Source organism: Rhinichthys klamathensis, unplaced genomic scaffold (genome assembly GCF_029890125.1).
Source record: "Rhinichthys klamathensis goyatoka isolate OS25496 unplaced genomic scaffold, OSU_Roscu_1.1 h1tg000569l_1, whole genome shotgun sequence".
Taxonomy (NCBI): Eukaryota; Metazoa; Chordata; class Actinopteri; order Cypriniformes; family Leuciscidae; genus Rhinichthys; species Rhinichthys klamathensis.
This window is the reverse complement of record NW_026607035.1, coordinates 41,798-66,373: the sequence shown is the minus strand read 5'-3', so window position 1 is coordinate 66,373 and position 24,576 is coordinate 41,798. Positions and strand designations below refer to the sequence as shown.

At 38.0% G+C, this 24,576-nt stretch overlaps 1 protein-coding gene across 9 annotated transcripts in view; it reads right to left on the bottom strand.

Annotated features, from left to right (window-relative positions):
* nbeaa (neurobeachin a) overlaps positions 1 to 13,117 on the bottom strand; it is a 130,572-nt gene extending 117,455 nt beyond the window's left edge. For all 9 annotated transcript variants that reach the window (XM_056239651.1, XM_056239645.1, XM_056239647.1 and 6 more), the window contains exon 1: positions 12,535 to 13,117. In XM_056239651.1, the coding sequence (XP_056095626.1) occupies positions 12,535 to 12,819 (285 nt within the window). In that variant the 5' untranslated portion in view covers positions 12,820 to 13,117. The remainder of the gene's footprint in view (positions 1 to 12,534) is intronic.
* Between the last annotated feature and the right edge of the window lie 11,459 nt (positions 13,118 to 24,576).

The window sequence follows — 24,576 nt, the reverse complement described above, 5'->3', positions numbered from 1 at the left end:
AAAATACCAGCTGGGGTGAAGCATCATCGGAGCCTGTTTAATTCTGTCCACAACGCATACCATGCTGTTTTAGCGGGTGCAGACAGCGGGCAGGCAAAAAACTAGGCCAACATGAATTTCATATGACTCTCACCAAGTACAAGAAAGATGTGTGTGTGTGTGTGTGGTGGGGGCGGGTGGAGCGAAAAATCAGCAAATCCAGCATCATATGCAGTGTGGTGGAGAATGCAATTGGCTGTCTGCACCACAAAAAATGTGTGTGTGTGTGTGTGTGTGTGTGTGTGTGACCCAGACTCTAGTATCAGCGAAACTCTTTGCAGCAGAAAGACAGAGCTTGTGAGACCCTGGTCTCGTTCACAAAACAAAGACACATAGCCTCTACATACCTGTGCAGAGCTCAAAATGAATCCGAGCCCCTGGTTACTCAATCCGACATCATCTCCCTACACACACACTTGTCATTTATTGTGTAAATGTGCCTCTGGTTAGATGTGAAAAACAAAAATCCCTCCACCAGCAGCAGAGAGTCTACAGACACGTGCAAGTAAATGCGAGTACTTCTCCTTGAACAGTTCGACAGTGGGACTTAAAAGCATATTTTCTCCCTGCTGCCCTTTTCTATAATAGATCCGTCGCTGTCTGGAACATGCTCATGGAGAAATGAACCTCTTTTCTGAAAAGCACTGAATTAAAGAAATATGACCTTTTAGCAATTCTTTTGAGGAGATGGACATCTAGTCGTGCATGCACTGATGTGTTAGATATTACACAAACAGCGCACACACACTCACAAGAGATAGAAAACAAGCCAATGTGCATCAAATGCCTTTGTGTTACTGCAGTAAGAGAGGTAGATGTGTGTAATCTAAAGAAGAGAAAGGAGAGGCGTTTGTTGTTTGGGTGGGGTGTCTGAAAAGGAGGGTGCGGTTTGCTTTTTCCGGCTACGTTTTCCAGCTATTCGACAAACATTAAGATTACAGTTGGGTCAAAATATACATTTTCAGATTGATTGTAATTTTCATTTGAACATTCTCAATATTGATAAATAAAATCCGGTCTGAATTGAATGTGATGGTATGTGAAGGCATATACCAATAAATACAAGACACATCTTTCCTTGCATTGCCCTCAAAAGATGTTCACTGTGACATGAATCGTGACCAGTGTAGTCCAATTCACGGACAAATGACTCTTATGGACCAGTTCTTTTTAGTGAATCAAAAATATACAGCACAACTATAGTCTCATTCATGAACAAATTACTTTTTTGATTCTGTCCTTTTAATGGAATCCTTCAAAAAGACTCAATCTCAAACAAAGACCATTTGAATCAGTCAGATGAATCCTTCCTTACTCATTGAATTCATATGTTAATTTCATAGGATATCTGTATAATTGACACCAATATTTGAGAGAATTCATTTTATGCACAAACAAAAGGACATCATAATGTTTTAAAATAAATTAATACTTCTATTCGGCAAGGATGATCAAAAGTGGCACTATAGACGTGTACATTGTTAAAAAGATTTCAATTTATATCTTTTCATCAAATAATCCTGAAAAAAATTAAGTATTAAGCAGCAAAACAGTATTTGATAATAATAAGAAACGTTTCTTGGACTCCAAATCAGCAAATTAGAATGATTTCTGAAGGATCATGTGACACTGAAGACTGGAGTAATGATGCTGAAAATTCAGATTTTCCATCACACGAATACATTACATTTTTAATTTCTAATAATATTTCACAATATTACTGTTTTTGACTGTTTTTTTGATTGCAGCCTTGGGGAACGCAAGAGAATTCTTTCAAAAACATAAATAAAATCTTACCAACCCCAATCTTTTGAATGGCAGTGAATCAGAAATTCAGAATAAAAATAAATTGAATTGAATCAAATTAAAATTTAATGAAAAAAGTGTGTGAATCAAAATCAAATTGGTAAATGTCATGTGTATCAACACAGCAGTGATGCTTGACTGGTTTGGCTTCAGGTTAATGTTAAATCTATGCCGAATATAGGTACCATGATATTCTGTAGTGCAGTATGATATTTCGACAGATCCTCAAATACCCAAAATGATAACACCAATGGTCCTTTCTTGCTAAGTGTGCTCTTAAATATCCCATGAAGCTGCAATTTGGAAAGTTGTTTACAGCTATAAGCGTATTTTGAGCCCTGATTTTCTTCTCAAGAACATCTCATTTGATGCAGAACGGCTTATCCGACTCATACCTGCCGATCACAGCGTCCAAGAGGCTTGTAATGCCTGGAAGTACATGACATTCCTGCCAGCACTGGATGTCTGAACTAAAAAGTGACAACTTTGTTCACTATTGGGAACGAGAAAGAGTTTTATCCAACTTATCTGGAGATTTGATTGTGACATTGCAGTTTCACATTCCCAAATTCAACCTGGAAAATAACTACTTGCAAAACAACTGAACCCTGTTACGTTTCATTCGCAGCGCAACGGCAGTTAATTCAAAAATTAAAACATGAATATGTAGCAATGAACACATTATAAGCAAGTATTTGTTTTTCCTATTATTGTTCCCAAAGTTGTTTGCAGCTGAAAACCATCAAATCAATTTTCAAATTCAATCATTTCAGCAGAAGCAGGAGCTTTGTTATCAGATGGCGTGACAAAGACGGTCTACTCGAGAGTCAGAATCTTTCCATTCAATTCATTTATCATTTTATTTTATGATTGTTTTCTTAACGCTTACTCCAAGCCTCACGTCTAGCCAAACGTGGTTCAGATTATTCAGAGAAATTGGGAGCCAGGTGGTATGCAGAATGTGTACAACCCATTACACTGCCTATAGGAAAAGAGTGGTTTAACTACGAACAGTTCTATGAAAAGGTCTGTCCATTATAATCACATTGTGTGGCCTCTGACAGCAATGAATCTGTTCTGACCTTGCAGCAAACACTCAGCAAACACTTCCCACTGTTGAAACCCTGATTGAGCGATTACAAGAGACATGAGAAATATATATTTTTAATAGCCCTAGAAGGCTCTATTCACCCTTTATTTGTGTGCTAAACCTCTGCAAAATGTTACACTTCACAAAACCAGTAAAGCAAGGCAAAATAACTATAACAGTATAACATTAATGGCTGCGAAGCACTTTACTAACTTTATTTCCCATTGGACAGCTGACAGCGTCAAACAAGTGTGGAATGATTCAGTTAAAATACACTCCATATGGTACATGTTTCACTTACGCTGAGGTTAGAATTCTGCTGCCGTCAAACGCAAGCAAATTTATGATTGTCTCCGACTCAAAATTCTAACTTCAGTGTCAGATTCTGGGCTCTCATCCAGAAAGATCAGGGATACAGGAGAGAATCGTTCCCAGAGTGCAGAAGCTTGATGATAGACAATACCAACTTATCTGTTTTAAAATGGCTCTGCAATAGCATAGAGATTACATGTATAGAGACTCTCATTAGCAGAGATAAGAGTCGTGCTCATGAAGCTTTGTAAAGAAGGCCCTGGACAGTGAAGCACTGCTGGAAATACGTCACGACGGGGCACTGGCTCCAAAATTGGCAGGAACACTGGACTGATCTAGAATTATGCTACAGTTTTTTCCTTAAAGGGATACTCCACTTTTTTTGGAAATAGGCTCATTTTACAACTCCCCCAGAGTTAAACTGTTCAGTTTTACCGTTTTTGAATCCATTCAGCCGATCTCCGGTTCTGGCGGTACCACTTTTAGCATAGCTTAGCATACATCATTGGAGTGGACAAGACCATTAGCATTTTATTAAAGCGAGTGCTGCAGTAATTTTCTCTAACACTTTACATGCTCAAGATCTTTATAGTCAGATGGATTCGGATTTGCTGCTATCAATGTTTATTGTTCATCAGCTAGAAAAAAATATTGTGAAAGTCATTCCAATGATATTATTACAGTTGTAGTGTGGACTTCCCTATTCTGAGAGAAACAGAATGATTACTAAAACATTATAGTTATCATCCTTGGTGTGAATGGTCCTTAACACATCATAACCAGGCACAATGTGACAAAACCTATAAATCCTACCTGTTCCACTTCCATATTAATATGGGACAGCGACAAGAAACAAGCCACAGGGAAGTTGGGCTCACTTTGGGCAAAAACATTACAGTCCACTAATAGTTTTTGAGAAAACATTGGATGCAAATGTCAGTGGTCATGGTGTGGACATGAAGAGTGGAAGTGCTAAAAGCCCACAGTCGTGCTCGCCACGGGCAGCTTACATGAAGAATAAGCATGAAGATGATAAGGTTATGAGGGGAAAACACACCACTCTGTCACAGGAGAAAAAGAACCTATTATATACAAGTGAAAAGGGAAATGAGGGAAGTACTACAAGGTTGTCTTGAATTCCATCAATAAAAGCATTATAGCTCAAGGTAAAGAATATTGTAGTAAATTGCACATCAAGCATAGTCATGTGCTTGCCTTTAACAAGATTTTAATCAATGCCTGTGTCCTTGCTTTATGTCCATCTGCCCGAGGATAAAATATGGACACAGCAAGCTGTGAGACCCGCAGATGTTCAGCTTCGTCCTTCCCAACAAATCAGACACATACTGAGTGATGTTATGCAGTTCTTTACTGGATGACTTTGTGTGTGTACATCAACATAAGCATTTTGTAAATGCATATTAAAGCATACTAAATGTCATCTAGTTGTTTCTGATTTTTTTTTTCTTTGTTTTTTTTTGGTCAAACATAACACATCAGAACCATTACCTAAGGGACACCACACAATTCAGACATGTTGAGCCCTGATGTTCATGTAGGACATCCCAAATCATTTTATATCTAATATACTGCTGATAAAAAAAGTAATCTTTCTGTTTGTATTCGGAATGATCATTTTTACACAAAAACTCACAGTACAACTGATTATCTGACTTACTACATAAAATATTTACCAGAACTGCCAAGTAAAGAATTGTATGCCTGAATATGACTCATAAAGCACTTTTGAAGAAAAAAGTGGCCCTTCTACCTTGTTATGAATTAATCTATCACGATACATAGCTCACAAAGCATTCTCCGTGTCAGACAAGTGTACGAATCACTTCCATCTACATAACTAATGAGTGCAGTCAATAATGACGAATGTTAGGAGCTGCACCCTGCCTGTATGCACTTGGTCTCTAATGAAACCGCCAGGTTTAATGAAATTCCTGTCTCAAGGTCTTCACAAAGACAGATGTTACCGTTCAAGCTCAAACAATTTACATTGAAACAGGAAGTTTGGTCATATTGGAGGAAGGACAAATCTTTTTGTTAGATCCAGTGGCCTCTAATGACACTCATGCGCAGAACTTTGGGTAAGTAATTTGTTTTAGTTTTTTAAGACATTTATACTTTTATTCAGCAAGGAGGATGCAGTACATTTAGGCCTATGTATTTTGAATCAATTTATCAACAAACAAAAAAAACACTGGAAAAAAACTATTGCGGTTTCCACAAGAATATTAAAGCTGCAGTCCGTAGCTTTTCCTCTTTGCCGCCATCTCTGTTTGAAGTCTGCAATTGCAGTCATTCGCGGAATTATTAATTTTACGTGTGTTGTACATCGGCATGAAACAGCGCGGATGAACACAATGTTGTGAGGAGAGTGCGCGTCGCGGCTGTCGGTCACAGCGCCGGTGTGGATACTGGCATTTAGAATCACACGTTCTACTTTTTGGAAGTACAGGATGACCAACATAAGAATTTTCACCGGAAAATGTCCTCTGAACAAGTAAGTAACATTCACTTTTGTTCAGATCAACTACGGGGAAAATGCATTGATTGCACTGCAGTAAATCGCGCTGATTAAATCTAACGATCGCTCATGATGTCGAACCGTGCAAATTATACTTTGTTCTCAAATTGTTAATGTTAACAACATCAGCTTTGCGTGACTACATTTAATGTGTTTTATGGTTACCTGTAGTTCAGAATTCATATTCTCCATAATAGCTAAACGAGAAAGGCACAACAAAGGAAACTCCATAAACAATTTTGGTACTGTTACACGATTGAACTATTGAAATGTCTTACTTGTCCAGCAGAAAAAAGCGTCTCTTCTTCCGTTTTGAACCCCTTCAAAACACGGAGTTCACGCACCAAACGCCCTGCCTATGTTCCTTGTGTTCACATGAGACGGTTGCTGTCTTTCTCTAGCCACTTTAAATCCGAAGTACGAAGTCTTTTGGGTTTTATAACTGGTGAATCTCCAGTTGACACTGATGATTGTCGTTTGGATCTTTCTGGATCCGCCATAAGTTCAATTATGTAAAGTGCTGCGAGAAAAGGGATCTCTACTCTCCCCAACGTCAACATCCTCACGCGCAGTATAGCTGGCCGAAACTCCTTCTTTATGTGTACGGATGTGACGTAATGACGCAAAGACATGCTCGAATTTCCCGCGGAAATCCACCAGTACCACTGGAAATAAAATCATTATTACAAGCTAACCGTTTTGAATCGAGCTACGGCAAGCAGATAGTTTTGAACACTGGCTGAATATGTTTTTTTTTAAATAATTATTTTGGATTATTTTTAACTTGAAAAAAGTTACGGACAGCAGCTTTAAGCAGCACTGAGCACATCCATTTTCAACTTTGATAATGATATGAAATATTTCTTGAGCAGCAAATCAGCATGTTATAGAGTGATTCCTGAAGTATCATGTGACACTGAAGACTGGAATGGTGCTGAGATTTGCATGAATAAATTACATTGAAAATATATAAAAATAGACAATAGTTGTTTTAAATTGTAATGATATTTTATAATATAAGGGATTTAATAAATAGAATATACAAATAAATAAATACAGCCTTGGTGAGAATGAGACTTCTTCCAAATACCTTAATTTCTTACTGACCTCAAACTTTTAAACTGTATAGTGTACATTAGCTAAAAGTGCATTTTTTCTAAGTTTCATCATGAATATTAGCATACACATGACCTCAAACACCAATTTCCATTTCCCAGGGTGTTTAACTCTACTGTGGCAGAGGCAGAGAGCACACTTCTCCTTCTCTCTGAAAGCTTTCAGCATTGAACGATGACGCAGCACTGTCACAGGTTAATGCAAGCACTTTCATTAAAGCAAGAGATCAGTCTTACAGTAGGAGGGTAAAGAAGATTACCGTGGCTTTGTTCTCATACTCATTAGCTACTGTCACATCTGCTGGATCCCTGAAATGTAAATGTACGGTAAACAATTAATTAATTGATTATGCAGCTTATCTGATTGCGAGGGCCTGATTTCATATCCGCTTCTCTATTGTTGTTTAGTTCTGCAGGCAAACAAATTGATCCTATAGGTTACATGCGCTGTGCCATTTCACGCTCCCCTGTGCTCTTTTGACCTTAGAGATTACGGATCCTGTGTTAGGAAGATTTGCATGTACTTTGTGTTACGCTGAGCGGTCTCATACCGTTCTATGCATGGCTACGTCCTGAATGAGCGATATAGAGCTGTGCTGCTGTCTCTGTGGCCAACAAGGACTGTTTGTGCTGACTGTGCAGAGCATCCTGACCTTGGTGATTCTGCAGAGTGGATGTGAATAATGAGATGATCCCTTTGGACAGACAACAACCGCTCAGCCACAAGAGAGTGAAAAACGAAAGATGTTCCTAATGTGTATTTAAGATACAAACAGACACCTCAAAGCAGGGTCACAATCATTATATTTTGCATGTTAAAAAAAAGCACATATATATATATATATATATATACACATATCACATATATGTACACACACATTACAATATTAAAATGCATTCTAACTAGATTTGATGTGATAAAGTGGCTAGCATAGCACTACAGAGCTTCACCACACGCACAAGTTTAGGGTCATTCTGATTTTTTTTTAAAGAAATGAATATTTTTATTACGCAAGGATGCCTTAAATTTATCAAAAGTGACAGTAAAGACATGTTTAAAGTCTATAATAGCTTCATGAATATGTATTTCAAATAAATGCTGTTATTTAGAATGTTCTATTCATCATAGAATCCTGAAAAAATGTGTTAGGGTTGCCACAAAAAATATTAAGTAACACAACTGTGATGATAATAATAAGAAATGCTTCTTGAGCTCCAAATCAGCATAGAATGATTTCTGAAGGATCATGTGACACTGAAGACTGGAGTAATGATGATGAAAATTATTTCTTATTTAAAAAATTTATTTTTGAAAAGTTTTTGACTATTTTAGCAAATAAATGCAGTCTTGGTGAGAATAATAAAATAATTATTTCAAAAATATACAATATTTACCCAACCCCAAACTTCTGAATGGAAGTGTAACTGTATATTAAACAAAAGATATGTTCCAAATTGGTTTGCATTACGCCGTATTTTCATTTCCATTGTGGACAGACAAAATGCATGTCACTGATTAGGATACGGTTTTAAGATGAAATTTAATAAACTTGTTTACTTGGTTGGTTTAAAATGTTTACTACTTTTACACGCCAGTCGATTTAGTGTCAAATAAACTACTTTGTATATCCTCCTGTCCAGATCGCAAAGCTGATCCAGTTGGCCGGGAAGAGATGACAACAGTTGGTATGGTGGGAAGCAAGCAGCACAATCCCATGGTGCCGTTTCCATGGCAACTATGATGCTTTGCTAATGGCAGGGGAGTCTAAACGTCAGGCCCTCGGTGGCAGTCTGTGCATGTGTGTGCGTGTGTGTGTGTGGGTAGAGAAAAGAGAGAGAGGGAAACGACAGACAGTGAGCAGATTGGCTCAGTGTGCCTCTCACAGAAGAAACTGAATGGCGGGAGGTAAAGGACGACCACGCATCAAAAAAAAGGCAAATAAAATTACTGTATCATGAACAACATTGCATCTCCCTCGCCACGCACCCAAATTGCCACTAATATTATAATTGCAGCCTACATATTTCCAGTTCAGGATTAATGTAATACAGTACAGCGACTAAAAAGACGAAGCCCGTTTCCTGATTTATCTGAGGGTGAACTCAGCAAGACTGCAGCTACGACTACAATAGTAACTATGTCAGATCCACAGGGAGGGAGCTGTGAGCCCTGCATACAGTCAGGGAAGTCTCCCTGTGATCCACACTAAATAAAAAGACACTGTGACCCTCTCCACATAAACCGAAATGATTTGAAAATAGACCAGAGCCAGAGGTAGGATTACAGAAATACATCTGGTAGCTAGGCTGCTCGTCGTTCATAATGAACTACAGCATGTGTGTTTTATAGAACATTTGCATGCTTGCATGTTGTCTGGCACATCATAAGGAACTGCCCTCATGAAGAGGGCCACAGGACACCCGTTCATCCCTCTGCCAGATCAAGCCCTCTCAACACCTCCTGCGTGTGTCATTTGTCCAGAAGCTGGGTGGCAGGGATGTCTGGCATACCACTGTAAGGCCACGAGGTTGAGGACGAGTCTAATTACATTCAGGGTCTAACAGCAGTGCTTCACAACATGTGTTCTCTGGTCTGAATTTCAATAGCAAGTAGGGAGACACTGGAGAAAAATCAAATGGGGTTTTGAATATAGCACACTGACCAAATTAGAACTCAGCCCTCAGAAACTGCCACGAACTGGCAAAAGACGAGCCCTACAGAAACAGTCCATCATATTCAAACTTCTTCACAACGCCTTCAAAAGTAGAACGACCAGACCAAACCAAACGGAGTATCTTTTTTTCCTGAAACGCATAGACTTCTCCCAAGCCCTGCGGAATCGCCAATTAATTAAGGTGATCGGTACATCTGCTCTGCTAAATGGCATTTACCATCCATCAATACTGGCTGTACTCAGGCACAAGCAGCGGTTTCAGACAAAGCTGAATAATACATAAGGTCTACCCCACCTACAGTTGTGTATCGGCATTGTGCCAAAGACCATGCAATGCTTCTCTCTTTCCCTAGTGCACAATGTTACTGCTATGTTCTTTGACCAGCAGCGTTCTCCATTAAAAAACAATGGAAACCATAATTTCTGCCAAAATACCATAATTGCTACAGTTATTGTTACTATTGCAAAAAATAAAATGTATTAAAACATGGTTTCGCTGTAGTGTAAAACGCTTTTATTAATGACTGATGGATTGTGGTGACTTGCAATAATACAATAATCTTAGTAACTGCATGGTATTCTGAAATCATTTAATGTGCATTTCACAAATAAATATCCATTGGGAAGGAAGCAGATTGGCCCACAATGCACATCATTTCAAATATGATTAATAGATCAGTTCCAATTTGATTAATAGATTTTATTTTATTTTTTTAAAACTATCTACAGCTGCTAAAGGGCCAATCGTAAAACGTCAGAATTTGTTCCAAATATGGATCCAAAAAAGATCAGATAATAAATAAAAAACTATTTCATATATAACACTGAAAATGTGCTACTAGTTGCACTTGTTAAGGTGTTCTTGACAATGTTACAGAGTCTACAAAGGTTCTCATGACAAAAACTACTAGGCTATATACTTGTGGGTCAAAATTTAACCAAAAAAAAACAATAGAAGGGGTAAGAGCTGACAGGATGGCAAGTGACTTGTTGTTTAAAACGTTCATCGTCCGCTTTGTATTATCCAAAGCACAGCATACATGTACATTGCTATAATTTCATACCGATCTGAAAGAGTGAACTCTGTGGAGTCACATGGCCCGCCAGTAGCTCCAGCCAGGAGAGAGATCGAACTGCCTCTGTGGTGCTGCGCTACTCTCTTCGTTTTAAATCGCGCGTTGGCTCGAGGTTTCAGAGCACATCACCACTGCAGCAACCCCCACCCTCCTCCTCCTCCACCACCTGCTTCCACATGCACGGCTACAGGAACTCTGCATCCCTGCGCATAGAGCAACTGCTGCAGCATCCCCTCACTGGAATCACCACTGACATGTTTCTAAACATCCAGCACTCTAAATTAATGACCCGACGGAAACACCATGACCGACGCCTCCTATTAAAGAGTAAACACCAATTGTGACAATAAATCGAACGCTTACGGTCTCTATAGTGCATATAATTACCCCGCAAGCCGTTTAGCTATGTCGTGGAATGGTTTCGATAACATTTTTGAACAGATGTCGAGATGGATAACGTGATAAATCAGTTTTCACAACGTTGCAGAAACATTGTTGAGGTTGCTAGCACGCCGTTTTAGGAACTGATAGGCTACTAGCTTTAATATAGGCCTACCTTCTAAACTATAACCTACACCAAAAAAATCCTCAAGACATTACTCTCATGATGTATTTTCAAAACTTTTTGGAAGTGAATATAATTTGTCCTGAGGTAAAAGTGTCTTGCCTCAGAAAACCTGTCCTATCAAACTCTCTCTGCGCGCGCCGCTCAAATATCTTTAACGTCTTTTTCGCCCATTCAAACATCCTCTTCCATTCAATAAAGATGAACTAGCAATTTACCTAGGTGAAATGTTTGTAATTTGTGAAGTTGACACGTATTTGCCATTGAACTAAGCCAGTTTATAAACTGCTTGTTTTAATAAAATAAAATCGTTGACAAATAACGTTCACTGAGTTTCATTTTGGTTTGTTTTCATAGCACATTAGGCCTTTATTTTATCTGAGGTCTTCTACGACTTTAAAAAAAACCGGTAACGTTACCTGACTGCAACGTTGTTGCATTTAAAAACGTTTCATACAACTTTAAGGAGGCCTGGCTCGATCGGCAAATTGTCATTATTGATAAGGACGTCGGTAAAGAAATCTCCATCCCTTCCTTCAAAACAAAGATCCTCCCAGCATCCCATGCAGCAGGCATTACTGAATCTGTGTTAATGCGTTTTCTAAGCCGTTTCATAACAAGAATTCAGTTAAAGCCCGCTTTAATCCACCTCGCTTACCAGCCTGTGGCCTCCAAGAGAAAAAACAGCAGCCGTATCGAACATATAGCCAGACACATGAGGATATAACAGGTGCCAAACACAGCCCACTATTACAGCTTAAAAATAACGAGCAGACGACACGTTAACGCGCCCTGAATATTAATTACACCCACACTGCTGTACATGAGAACTAATCCATGAATTCCTGCGTCGCGTAACTACCCACCAGTCATATTTACATATAAAGAACGGAACCCATATTCGTTTGAGATGAACATACGAGTTAAATATGTCGTCTAGGCGAGAATTATTCATCTAACAGCATATTCCACGAAAAATGCATTCCCTTATTTGGCGAGTCATTGTTGCAGGCCGGCGTGTTGATACACTGTCAATTTTGCACATCAAACAAACGCAGCGATCACTCTGTGATAGTAGGCTACGCAGGGAAAATGAATCATGACGTTATGTGTATGATATTTTGTCACCCTAAAGCAAAGCAGGTAGTAATGAATCTGAATGGGATGTCAACAAAAGACAGGGTGACATTCCTCCGGGGAATATTTTTGGCTTTAGTGCATTTGATCAAGAAATAAATTCTCATCTGACATCATCTTTAAAAACACCATGCGCGCTAAATAAAACATGCGTTCAACCGACTGTATGCAGATGCTTACCAGATTTAAAACTGTCTCCACGATATCTCTGTTGCTAACCTCCCCGACCTGGATCAAACCGATGAGCACGGCGAATTTCATCTTGATATTCCGGATCGGAACCGAAGGGTTTATCACCCCGGCCGGTAGAACCACGGCGCCCGATCCAGACACCATCATGTCCCCAGTAACGGAGCCCGTTACGACTTGCTGCCCCGAACCCGGTTGTGCTGCTGGTGGTGGGGGGGCTTCTCGGTCCGTGAGCGAGGCGGAACCCGGTGCTAAAACCGGTTTCTCGCTCGACATTTCCGACCAGAATCCCAAAAAGGAGCGGTCGCCTCGGTCTCACCTGCTTTTGTATCACCGAGCACTGAGCAGCAGCATCAAATACAGATGAAAAAGGAAAATTCTCGATCAGGTGTCACAAGGCTGTCCTCCTCCTTCTCCTCCTCCGAGATGTGCACATCCAAACCCGTTCAGAGGGATGCGCAGAACGAAATCACGTCTAATATTTGGCGAAACTGCCCCTCTCTCCTCCCGAATCCCGATGTCAGCCGAAGATCGGTGCGGTGTCGGGCTGTGTTGTCTTTCTCAGGACGCCATATTGACGCCCCCTGTCTGCGGGAGCGCTCACCACGCCTGCGTGCTGCTGCCCGGCTGTCAATCAAAAGGTGGTAGCCAAGCAGGAGCACGTGCGCGAGTCCCATTAATAGGTCTCTCAGCAATAGGCAAATCAGATTAATGTTATGTTGACTATCACTATTAGAGTGGGATTATTTTGGACCGTTGAACAATTGTAAATAATGCTTTAGCGCAGTGATGTAATCATAATGTGACGTTCTCTGTCACTCTTTCACAGAGAACATTCAACTTTAAAGACTATCTACATGTAAAAAGAAAAACCAATGGCAGTTTTGTGTACATCAAATTTGCTTGTATTAAATATCAGGCACCATGCTCAATCAGCATTGGTAATAAAAAAATATGAGTTAAAGACTACACAGAAAACAATTGCCTAAATCACTAACTCACAGTTTTCCTTCACAGAGAACCTTGCTATTGTGATGTTTTCATTTTAGCACTGCAGAAGAAAGCTGTGAATGGGGACGTGAGCTCTGCTTCAGCCCTGCATGCCTCATTTTGGCACAAGCCCGGCTAGCGGTTTAAAGTCTGTCTGTCTGAATGAAAGTGAGCTTTTCCTAAGCCCTCTCTTCATCTCCCCAGCCCCTTTCTTCTCTTCTCCTCTTTCTTTATTTCTCTTTTCTCCCTATGTCTCTTCCTCTCTCACTCTCATTTGCTTGCATCCTGTTCTCTCAAAATAGAAAGGATCTTTAACAAAAGATAAAAGCTATTGCTGACATTCAAAATTCTGCCACAGACCAATCCTAAAACAGCAAAACTAAGATAATCCTTGCTAGAGATCACACTTTCCATACTGCTTCTTATTATCTTAACAACACTTTAAAAAACTGGATTTGCAAATAGGTATAAAGCAGTTTAAGATGTTCTAGAGGTAAGAGGTAGAGTAATTTCCTTATTTCCAAAAAGTCCCTTTACAAGCAATCTCATCCCAAGTAGGATAAAAAAAAAAGGTAGAGAGAGACATAATTCCTTTTTTAGTGGTGGGGAGATGAATATATGGAGAGAAGGAGAGGAGGAGGGGTGGCGAGGGGGATGGGCTCTGCTCAGAGGAGGAGGGGAACAGAAGGGACCGGCAGCTGGATAGTGAAGAAGAGTCTTCGGCCAATACAATGGCTGACAGGAGGCTGAGTCTGCATTCAGAGCTTTACGTCCCGTCACCAGGCTGGAAACCTGTAAAGCTCAGACACACCGATGCAGAACACATACAGCATCTGTTAAATATATGTTGTGTGTATTTTTAATTGGGGTCGTTAAGATTTTTTTTTTATGTTTCTCTTATGCTCATATTAAAATTTCAAGGTTTTATTTTAAATAGGCTATATTTTTTATAATGTAATGTAGTGTCAGCAGCCATTACTCTATAGTGTCACATGATCCTTCAGAAATTAATCTAATACACTGTTAAAAATGATATGATCAACATGTGTTTTTACATTGCTTTAACTCATCAAAATAAGTTAAGCAATTTTCAACTTTTTTTATTAGTTATACAAGATTCAACTCTTTTTAAGTCAGTTTAATGCAATGTAAGTTGAAATGACTTCAACATCCAAGTTGATTGTACTAAAAAATATAAGGCAATTATATCAATGTTGAAAACAGTAGCACTGCTTCATATTTTTGTGGAGACCGTGATATTTTTTTCAGGATTCTTTGATGAATAGTGTTCAAAAGAAAAGCAACAAATTTTTTTTTGTAACAATGTCAGTTTTTATCAATTTAATGAGTTTTTGATTAATAAAATTATTATTTTCCTTTAAAAAAACAATTAAAGCTATTAAACTCTAAAAAACAGCGCAAGACAATAAGACAACAAAACATCAATATTTTAGTCAAACATTTATTTGGAAAAGTATTGTGTAATTTATTTAAAGGGTTAGTTCACCCAAAAATGAAAATTATGTCATTAATGACTATTTTAGATTTAGTCCGAGAGCTTTCTGTCCCTCCATTGAAAATGTATGTACGGTATACTGTCCTTGTCCAGAAAGGAAATAAAGACATCATCAAAGTAGTCCATGTGACATCAGGGGGTTAGTTAGAATGTTTTGAAGCATCGAAAATACATTTTGGTCCAAAAATAATTAAAACTTTATTCAGCATTGTATTGTCTTCCGGTTCTGTTGTCGAGCCGTGTTCAGTGACGCTGCAGTGCGCCCGAGCTTTGTTTACAGTCTGAAGGAAATGCACGCTGTAAACAAAACAATCTTCGCAAACATGTCTAAGGATTTCGACACAGAGGAAGACTTGCATTTTTTTGCCCAGCCATATTTATTTGAACCCGAATACACGGACACACCAGATACAAGTCAGCAGCGTCTTACGTCATCAGCATCACTGCGGACTCGTGAACGCGGATTGACAACAGAACCGGAAGACAATACAATGCTGAATAAAGTCATAGTTTTTGTTATTTTTGGACCAAAATGTATTTTCGATGCTTAAAAAAATTCTAACCAACCCACTGATGTCACATGGACAACTTTGATGATGCCTTTATTTCCTTTCTGGACAAGGACAGTATAACGTACATACATTTTCAATGGAGGGACAGAAAGCACTCGGACTAAATCTAAAATATCTTAAACTGTGTTCCGAAGATGAACGGAGGTCTTACGGGCTTGGAACGACATGAGGGTGTGACATAATTTTCATTTTTGGGTGAACTAACCCTTTAATAAACTTTTATAATTTAATAAACAGAGTATAGCTTGTGATTCCAAACAGGTTTCCTGCACAAGAATATCTGCCATCACTTGGAGGGATTGTTTAAACCAGAAAAGTCATTCAAGTTAATATGAAGCACTGTTAATCAATTTGACTCTTTTCTGAATGAAACGTGAAACAATGGACTTTATGCATCCAGTCAACTGATTGTGAATATAGTGGCCGTTACATCCCAGATTGTGAATGGCTGTTGGGCTACATACCAGAATGAAGCCAGGTGACTGACAAGGAGGGGTTGAGAAGTAAGATATTTATGGAAGAAAAAAGTAGAATGAAAGTAAATGGTAACTGTCTGTCAGTCTCTAAAGTTCTGCCTTTTGTGTTCGACGAATGACAGAAAGTCACACAGGTTGGGAACTTCATGAGAGTGAGTAAATGATGACACTATCCCTTTAAGACTCTAAAGAGTGAGGCAGAGCTGCTTTCCTGTTCTGTTCAGGGAAAGTTTGATACTTGGCCTCTCACTGGTTGGCAGAGGGAATGTCATAAACATAGCGCTATTCTGCTCCTCATCTTCTGTCACAGGAGAGGAAAAGCCCCTTTATGTCCATATCAGGGATGAAAGAGCGCTTCAGAAAGGAGGAGGGAGCCTTTACGTTTAAAATAGCTGCACCGTTCACCACTCGCCCACATCTCCCTGTTCCCGTAGAGCGCGTGGGTTTGACAGACAGGTCTGTTCTTCACTGGACTCGAGAGCAAAACAACAGGAGAAAACACAAAAGCTGCTAAAGTCCATGACTTACACATTCAAATTTTTACATTGTTTTTTGGCTAACACTTTCTCACCATTTCAGTGTACCAGAAAATATAATGAACTTTTTTACGTTTTCTGACGAAAAAGCGAGCGGTGCCTGTCCGTCAGAAGGCAGGTATTGCTGTGGTTCTAGATGGTTGTTTATTGGCCCTATAGACAAAAGATCCCACCTCCAGTCATGATAATGTTTCCCTTGCATATTGCAAAGCAAATGCTGATAATATATCTGTGGTGCAATTTAGTAGTCGAATGAATCATCAGGGCATCTTTTGGTGTTATTTTAATTAGGCCCAGAGTTCAACACATCCTTGTATAATGTATCGGGTAAATGCCCAGAGGCTGTAAAACAAGAAATATAAGCATCAGGGGCTTTTAACCTGGCCAAATTTATTTCCAAATACAAATTAACCACTAAGCAAATGTAAACAGCATCTCAAGAGCAAATTCTTAATGAAGATCAGAATCGGATCTGCTAATGAAGTCATTTGAACACATAACGTGCATAATTAGGGGAAATCATTTTATGTGCATGTTTATTCATTTATTTGTTATAAAATGAATCCCGGCATATCCTACACAGTAAGGCAACAAAATGTTTTTATTTTATTTTTTTAATTTATTTATCTATCACCAAAATGTTTGTTTTGGTATCATGAACAGCTGTTGGTTATCATTGGTCAGCAATGTCCCAGTGGGCAAAGAACTAATGTGTGTGTGTGTGTCTGTTTTAAACAGCATGTAAACAGAAGGGTCCCAGCTGCCATTGTACGTTTCCATTTCGTATGTGAATGGGAAATGAATTGGCTTGTGCGGACACAGACGTACATCATATATTTGTTTTGTATGCTGCATTATGGCAATAAGATGGAATCTGCAGGTTTGGAGAGAAGTTCATAAAGAACTTTTAAATAGAAGCAACTTCCTTCAACGCTAACAGCCTGTCAGCATCATACACCTCACCTCTAAAAGGAGAGAGAAAACAGATGAGAAAATGCACCATGACCAAGGAGATGTTCTTTTCCTAGAGGAGAAAGAGGTGCAGACAGACAGGGGCGGAGAGAGAGAGAGAGAGAGAGAGAGAGAGAGAGAGAGAGAGAGAGAGAGAGAGAGAGAGAGAGAGAGAGAGAGAGAGAGAGAGAGAGAGAGAGAGAGAGAGAGAGAGAGAGAAAAAGGACGAACGACAACACAAGGAAGAGTAGAGAGAGGGAGAGGACGGAGCGCTGTCACTTTGCCGTTTCACCCTGTCCATATATGTGAAATGCTTGACACTGGCAGGAGAAATGAACAGGCATGTTAAACTAAAGTGACATCCACCACACACACGTTGGGTTTCCATGTTTTATGGGGACTTTCTGTAGACATGATTTTTATACTGTACAAACTGTATATTCTACCCCCTAACCCATAGCATCACAAAAAACTCTGCATTTTTACATTTTCAACAAACATCACTTAGTATGATTAATAAGCTGTTTTCCTCATGGACTAAAAATGTCCCCACAAGGACAAGGATTTCGGAATCGGATATTGCCTTCTTTGTGGGGTTATTTTGACCCCATGACCCCTGGTTTACCTAAACCAGACACACACAGACACACTCTTGTCTCAGAAAGTGAGGACCGACCAAAATATATTTATTTTACTGTCTTTTTCCTCACTCAGATGGTCTAAAACTGAAACCGGTCCTCACAAAGATAGTTTTACAAGTACAAATACAACACACAAACACACACACACACAGATTTGTGTCACTTCATTTCTGAGGACATCGCACTGACTTTTATTGTTTGTAATACGTTCCTCACACAAAGCTACCGTATGACTTCAGAAGTATTATAGCTCACAAGTTAATTACTTTTATAATGTTTTTTTTTTTTTTACATTTTAGAGCTTGACAGCAGCAGTCCTACTGTTATTATATGGAACAGCCACAGTGTTCTTCAAAAACTCAGCTGCGTTCCACAGAAGAAAGATAGTCATATGGATTTGTAATGGCATATTCAATGTTATTCTCTAGTAAGGGTTGAAAAGGGTTCAGGTCTCAATATCAAAAAATGTCGCATGGTAAATACCAAGGTAATCTTAGGAGTACCAAGTAAATACCACGGTAGGCCCTATGCCCCTATATGTATATGGGAGTCAGTCAGCACCCTTTGGATCCCATCACTGTACACACGCCAAGGTGTTTTTTTGTTTATGAGGGATATAACAAGCACATTCTCTGAGCAGTCATGACAGCTGCATATATCCTCACACAATAGAGACTGTAAACCCAGTGAATGTCACACGCACAGAAACACACACATCCCTGCGGACTAAAGTACCTGCTATCACAGGAACTCACAGATGAGGCTCATCTGTAAAAGGTTCTGCTGATGAGAGGTCCAAGTAATTGGTCACATCCTGGAGTGGATGTGAATCACAGGATGTGCGCGTGTGCCCGAGAGAAAGGCAGTCATCAGAGAAACCAGGCAGAAGATGAAAGATACTTGTGATTCCAAGAATGCATTTTCTATTATCCCAAAACTGAAAGCTTTGCATGACACACTATTGCAATAAGAATTTCGATTCTAGATTCATATCTCCAGATCTCACTGTCCATGTAAAATAGGATTTTTATATGCTGTAAAGCTTTTTAAAAATTATTTTAAATCGCTTCTCCCATAAAGGCACATGCCAGCTTTAAGGCTTGTATTACAATCAGCAAATAGCTTTACATTTCCTAGAAAATGATTGAATATGCTACTTGCGTCATTGACAGCATACAGCCACAGTGTGAGAGACAGCGTGACTGTTTTTATGAGAGAGAGAAAAGTGTGTTCACACATACGCACGCAAGCTAAATGTGAGCGTCTATTGAACAAAAGCCATCAGTTGGAGAAACGAAGACAGGACAATGAGTCATGGGCCAGCAGATGAGATTAATCCTGAATTCAATAAAATCACAATGCTTGGTTTGTATTTCTTGCATGCCATGTTGGAATAGCCCCGCCCACACCTGAATCTCATTGGCCCACAATCGTGCATCCTAAACAGGTGAGACTCACCTGGGGGCTGTTCCATAAATGAAGCTTAGAAAAGCGGGGATTAAACTCCAAAACCGGACTTGAATGAGCCTAACAAATAAGTTGGGGCTAAAGTGGTTCCATAAAAGGTAATTGAAGTTCACGCAATCTCACTAGTTTGATCCAGGTTTATCTAGTCTAGATAATTGCGTGTGCACGCGTTTCTGAAGCAGCCATAGAGGTCGATCGTGGATCAAATCGATCCACCATCAAACAGCGTATATTTTTATGCGTTTGTGACATGTTTTTTTTCCCCCCTCAGTGCAAAAATTACATTTTACAGTTATATTCTCCATCTGTAAATGTTAGAAAGTCGTGCAAATGTATCCATTTTGCTGCTAATCTTCATATTGAACGAGCGCTGTTGCGCGCATGCGCGCCAAATAGGAGCGCAATAATTCTGACTAAAATATACATTTTGCTTGGAAAATTAATATGCGATATTTTATAACACTAGAAATATCTTCTAATTATAATAATCTCTCTTTAGGATGTTGGATAAGTTGCAGTGAACTTCTAGCTCATTAGGCCTACACTCATATATGTTATACTTCTAATAAAAAAAAGAAATTGAACAGTAGCCTAATTCAGGGAAGATTTTTTTATAGAAACTAAATATATAAAGATACAAAATATAGTTTTGGGTATAGGACCTATGCTACTTTATAAAGATGATATATACTTATTTAGAATGCTGAGAATTACAGCTTTTAATGCAATCATTTTTTTGAGAAAGCAAGAATCCCCAGTTTTAAATGAGTGGTTAGATTTAGTTTCTAAAGAACATTATGGAGAGGATAACATTAAATTAAGAACAAATGTATACATTTTGAAAAGATATGTGCAACTCTAAAATCAAAGAATATTCCATAAAATAAAGGAATATATATTGGCCTACATTAACTACATTTTTATGTAACCATCCCTTTTATTTCTAGTTATTTTATTTATTTACTTATTTAATATTTGATATTTAAATAATATTACTTGAATAACTATTAGGAATTATGTGTCATTCATTATAAGAGTTTGATATATGTGAATGTTATATTTTTATTAATATTTATTTATTGTTTTATTTATATGTATGTGTTGGTATTATCGCAAAAGAAAAAAAAAGTAGAAGGAAAAATAAGGAATATTTATTGGGGGAAAATATGATGTCTTTAAATGAACTGTCCATTTGTATAATTGTGTTAAATGTGTTTGAATTGAAAGACATAATAAAGTACATAAAAAAAAAATATATATATATATATATGAGTCAGTGTAGAGAAAGAATTCTCTGATAACCGAGGCATTCCTTAATTAAAATGTCTTTATTACAAAAATGACATGTCCTAAACGGACAACTTTAAAACGCCTTATATATGTGATTGTCTATATTGTAGCCTTATTTAAGTTGATTTTCTGTATACTGTGTATTTATAAAGTCCAATAATGGTATTAGAGACTGTCAGTGGTAATATCATTGTGTTCTTGTCGGTCAGTGTTGAGGATCTGTGTAACAACTGAGGCTTAGCCTGACAGTTAGCCTGCCCTGGACCACGCTAGTTTCCCAGCATAAGTTGCCAGGGTAACTGAGTTTGAACTTTTTAAAGTTTGATTTATGAAACCGAATCTACCAAAAATAAGCCTGACTAACCGAAATAAACCTGGCTTATACTCTAATCTTGGTTTATGGAACAGCCCCCTGGTCTCAACATGTATTTTCTCGGTTCACAATGTAGATGCGTTCACACTTTTGAAATTGCAAACTCATTCATTTTCAATTAGACGATTTCAAGCAACAAGCTAAAAAAATGAGTATTACTTTATGCTAATGAGAAGCAACACAATGGCCAGACTGTGAAAACTGGATACTGTTGAGTAGAAGCAACTAACCAACAGAAACTTGAGGGCTTAATTTAATCATATCATCGCAAAAGGTACCTGAAAGCAAAAATGTTGCAATATGCAATAGAATCACATCTTTAATTCGATTGTGATTAGCAATGCTTCATGGTATTGTAGTTTTTCCCCTCATTGAAGCCGTTAAAGGGATAGTAAGGGATTACGTTGTGTGTCAAGTTCAAGGGTTAGTCTTTCGCCGTAAATCGATGCGTCTGCCAGAAGCTAGTTATTTTAGTCGAAAAAGTTTTAAATATGGATATTTTTCTTACACGAATGAATTTTCATTTTTGGGTGAACTATCCCTTTAAGTACACAGTGCGGGTAGATATTCACAAATTGTAGTCCATTACTGAATGATAAAATTAGTAAGTAGTAACGTAATCTATGACATTACACATTTTAGGTAATATAATCAGACTACTTTTTGATTACTTTTGACCTAACTCATTTAGCACATTGATTTGAATAGTATAATCTTCTACCATATTGATAAAAAAATACAAAGAGAAAGAAAAATGATTCCATTTTGTTTTAGCAACATGAATAAACATGCATTAATAAACATTACATCAGGGTTTCCCTATGTAGGGTTATAATAAATAAATAATTTAAAAATAATCAAAATACAACACTAACAAAAAAAAAAAAAGATTAAATATTTTACTTGTTTATGCTGTGTGGCCTCTCAGTTTTCCATGTAATTATAGACACATGACACATGACTGTGTGCAATTCCATAAAACTTTTGAGAAAGGAACATTTTAAAGATAAAAAAGAACAACTAGGGAGTTTTGTGATTATTAAGTAATCATGTAATCAATAAAAAGTAACAGTATTCAGATTTTGAGCATTTTAAAAAGCAATATAATCTAATTACAAGTATTTAATTTTTGTAATCTGATTAGATAATCCATCAGTTATTACTCAGCACTGCTTATACCTTTGCCTTTTTGTCTGATTTTCAAATACCTTTTTGCTACTTTTTTTGTTTGTAATGTTGTGATTCACCTCGTAGCTGGTTGGTTTGGTTCATGGCTTATAATTATTTCCAAGACTTAAAAAAAAAAAAAAAAAACTATTGGAAAAATAAAAGTGAAAAATACTAAAATAGGCCACAAAAAAAGGTAGACTGGCACTGTTGCTGGTTGTGGAAGAACAATACAGATTGAATTGACTTTCTCAGACCTAATTTGATATTATATTAAAATGATGAATACCTGAAAAACAAAGCATCCTATAAGATATATAAAACAGTAAATCATATAGTAGTATATAAGAACAACTAAACAAGAGAAGGTTGTGTGGTTTAGGATTGGAAGAGAAAACGATAACAATAGAGTGATAAAGAAAAAATGATTCAGTGGTTTTTATCCGACTGATGAGAAAAAAGACGCTGAGCTCCCCTGCAATCCTGTCATCCAGATAGCCAGTGTATTGTGTGGGAAATGGAAGGAGAAACAAAAGAAAAGAAGAAACGACGATAGACGAGAGTGCTAGAGGGGCCAGGAGATAGTGAGGAAGTCAGTGACATGAACAAAATGGTAGCCAAGGCAACTGAATTTCTCTTTTTTCCGTCTTTCTGTCTCTCTGGGGCTGTATGCAACTCATGTATTTTTTTCTCTGTATGCATCTTTGATTCTCTCTCTCTCTCTCGCTCTCTGCATATATACATCTACATTAGGACCATATCCAGCCACCAAATTGACACTCTGTCAACTCTAAAGGCATGAGAAGCAGAAATAAACAGGACAGGAGGGGAAGTGAGGTCATGCTGCATGTCTCTGGAAGATTCTCTCTCACTTTAAAAAAAAAAATCCCCCTCCAAAGGAGTCTAAAAGAAAGACAGTAATTAGCTGAAGGTTGTAGCTCCATATTGTTAATTGCTGGCCTGAATTGTTCCCAGAAGAATTATGTCTAATCAAGCCGTCTGATTGAAGCTATAGATCTGTTTATGGAATGTTTTGCACGTTTTGCTTTGTTGAAAGGCCAAACCAGACATTATCCTCTCCAAAGAGCAAAAACACGCATCTCTCTTTCTCTCTCTCTCACACACACACTCAGACACAAACATAAATAATTCACGTATTTGATATTTTATTTATTAATGACCTTATTGCTGTGCTAGGATTTGTCCGAGCTATAGAAAGTGATTGCTTTTTGTTTTTTTTGGAATTCAATCTGCCAGGCTTCCTCTGAGGCTGTGTGCATATCTGCACTGAATCTTTGAAACAGAGTGAAAGATTTAGTCAGATGTCAACTGAAAAAAACAAAACAAGTCTGGACAGCATGAAGGTGTCATAAAATGATGATATGGTCACCACGTCAGTGCTGTATCATGCCTGCAGCAGCGCCAGCGGTTGATTCATATGGGATTTTCAATGGCCGATGCAAATGCAGACATGGAAAGCAGGGTGGGGGATGCCTGATATTATACAAATTGATGATGACAAGCGCGACTTTCACAAAAATGCTTTAATTTAATGGACATTTGATAAAATATTTAATCAAATTTCACTCAAAATATTAGAAAAGTGTGTCCTTTGAAAGGATCACTATATATATATATATATATATATATATATATATATATATATATATATATATATATATATTGTAAATGCCTTTACTTTCACATTTTTATCAGTTTAACGGGCTGAATAAAAGTATTAATTTCTTTTATTAAAAAAGATTTTTTTTAAAGTGTTGCTTGACGATGACGTACAAACAAATGGGGGGGGGGGGGGGGGGGGGGGCATGATAATGTGTATACAGATATTGTTAAAAAGTACAACACGAGGAACAACAAGTTATTCTCACAGTTGTGTCGTTTTCTATTTTTTAAGCTTTACCTCAGCTACAGTGTCTTGAAGAATTTCATAAAAAACTGCGTACTCGGACAATCTACTTATTTAACGTAGCCTACTGATTTTACTACGTAGTAGACAAGTAGCCTACGCATAAAACTTTCAGTTCGTTGTCCAA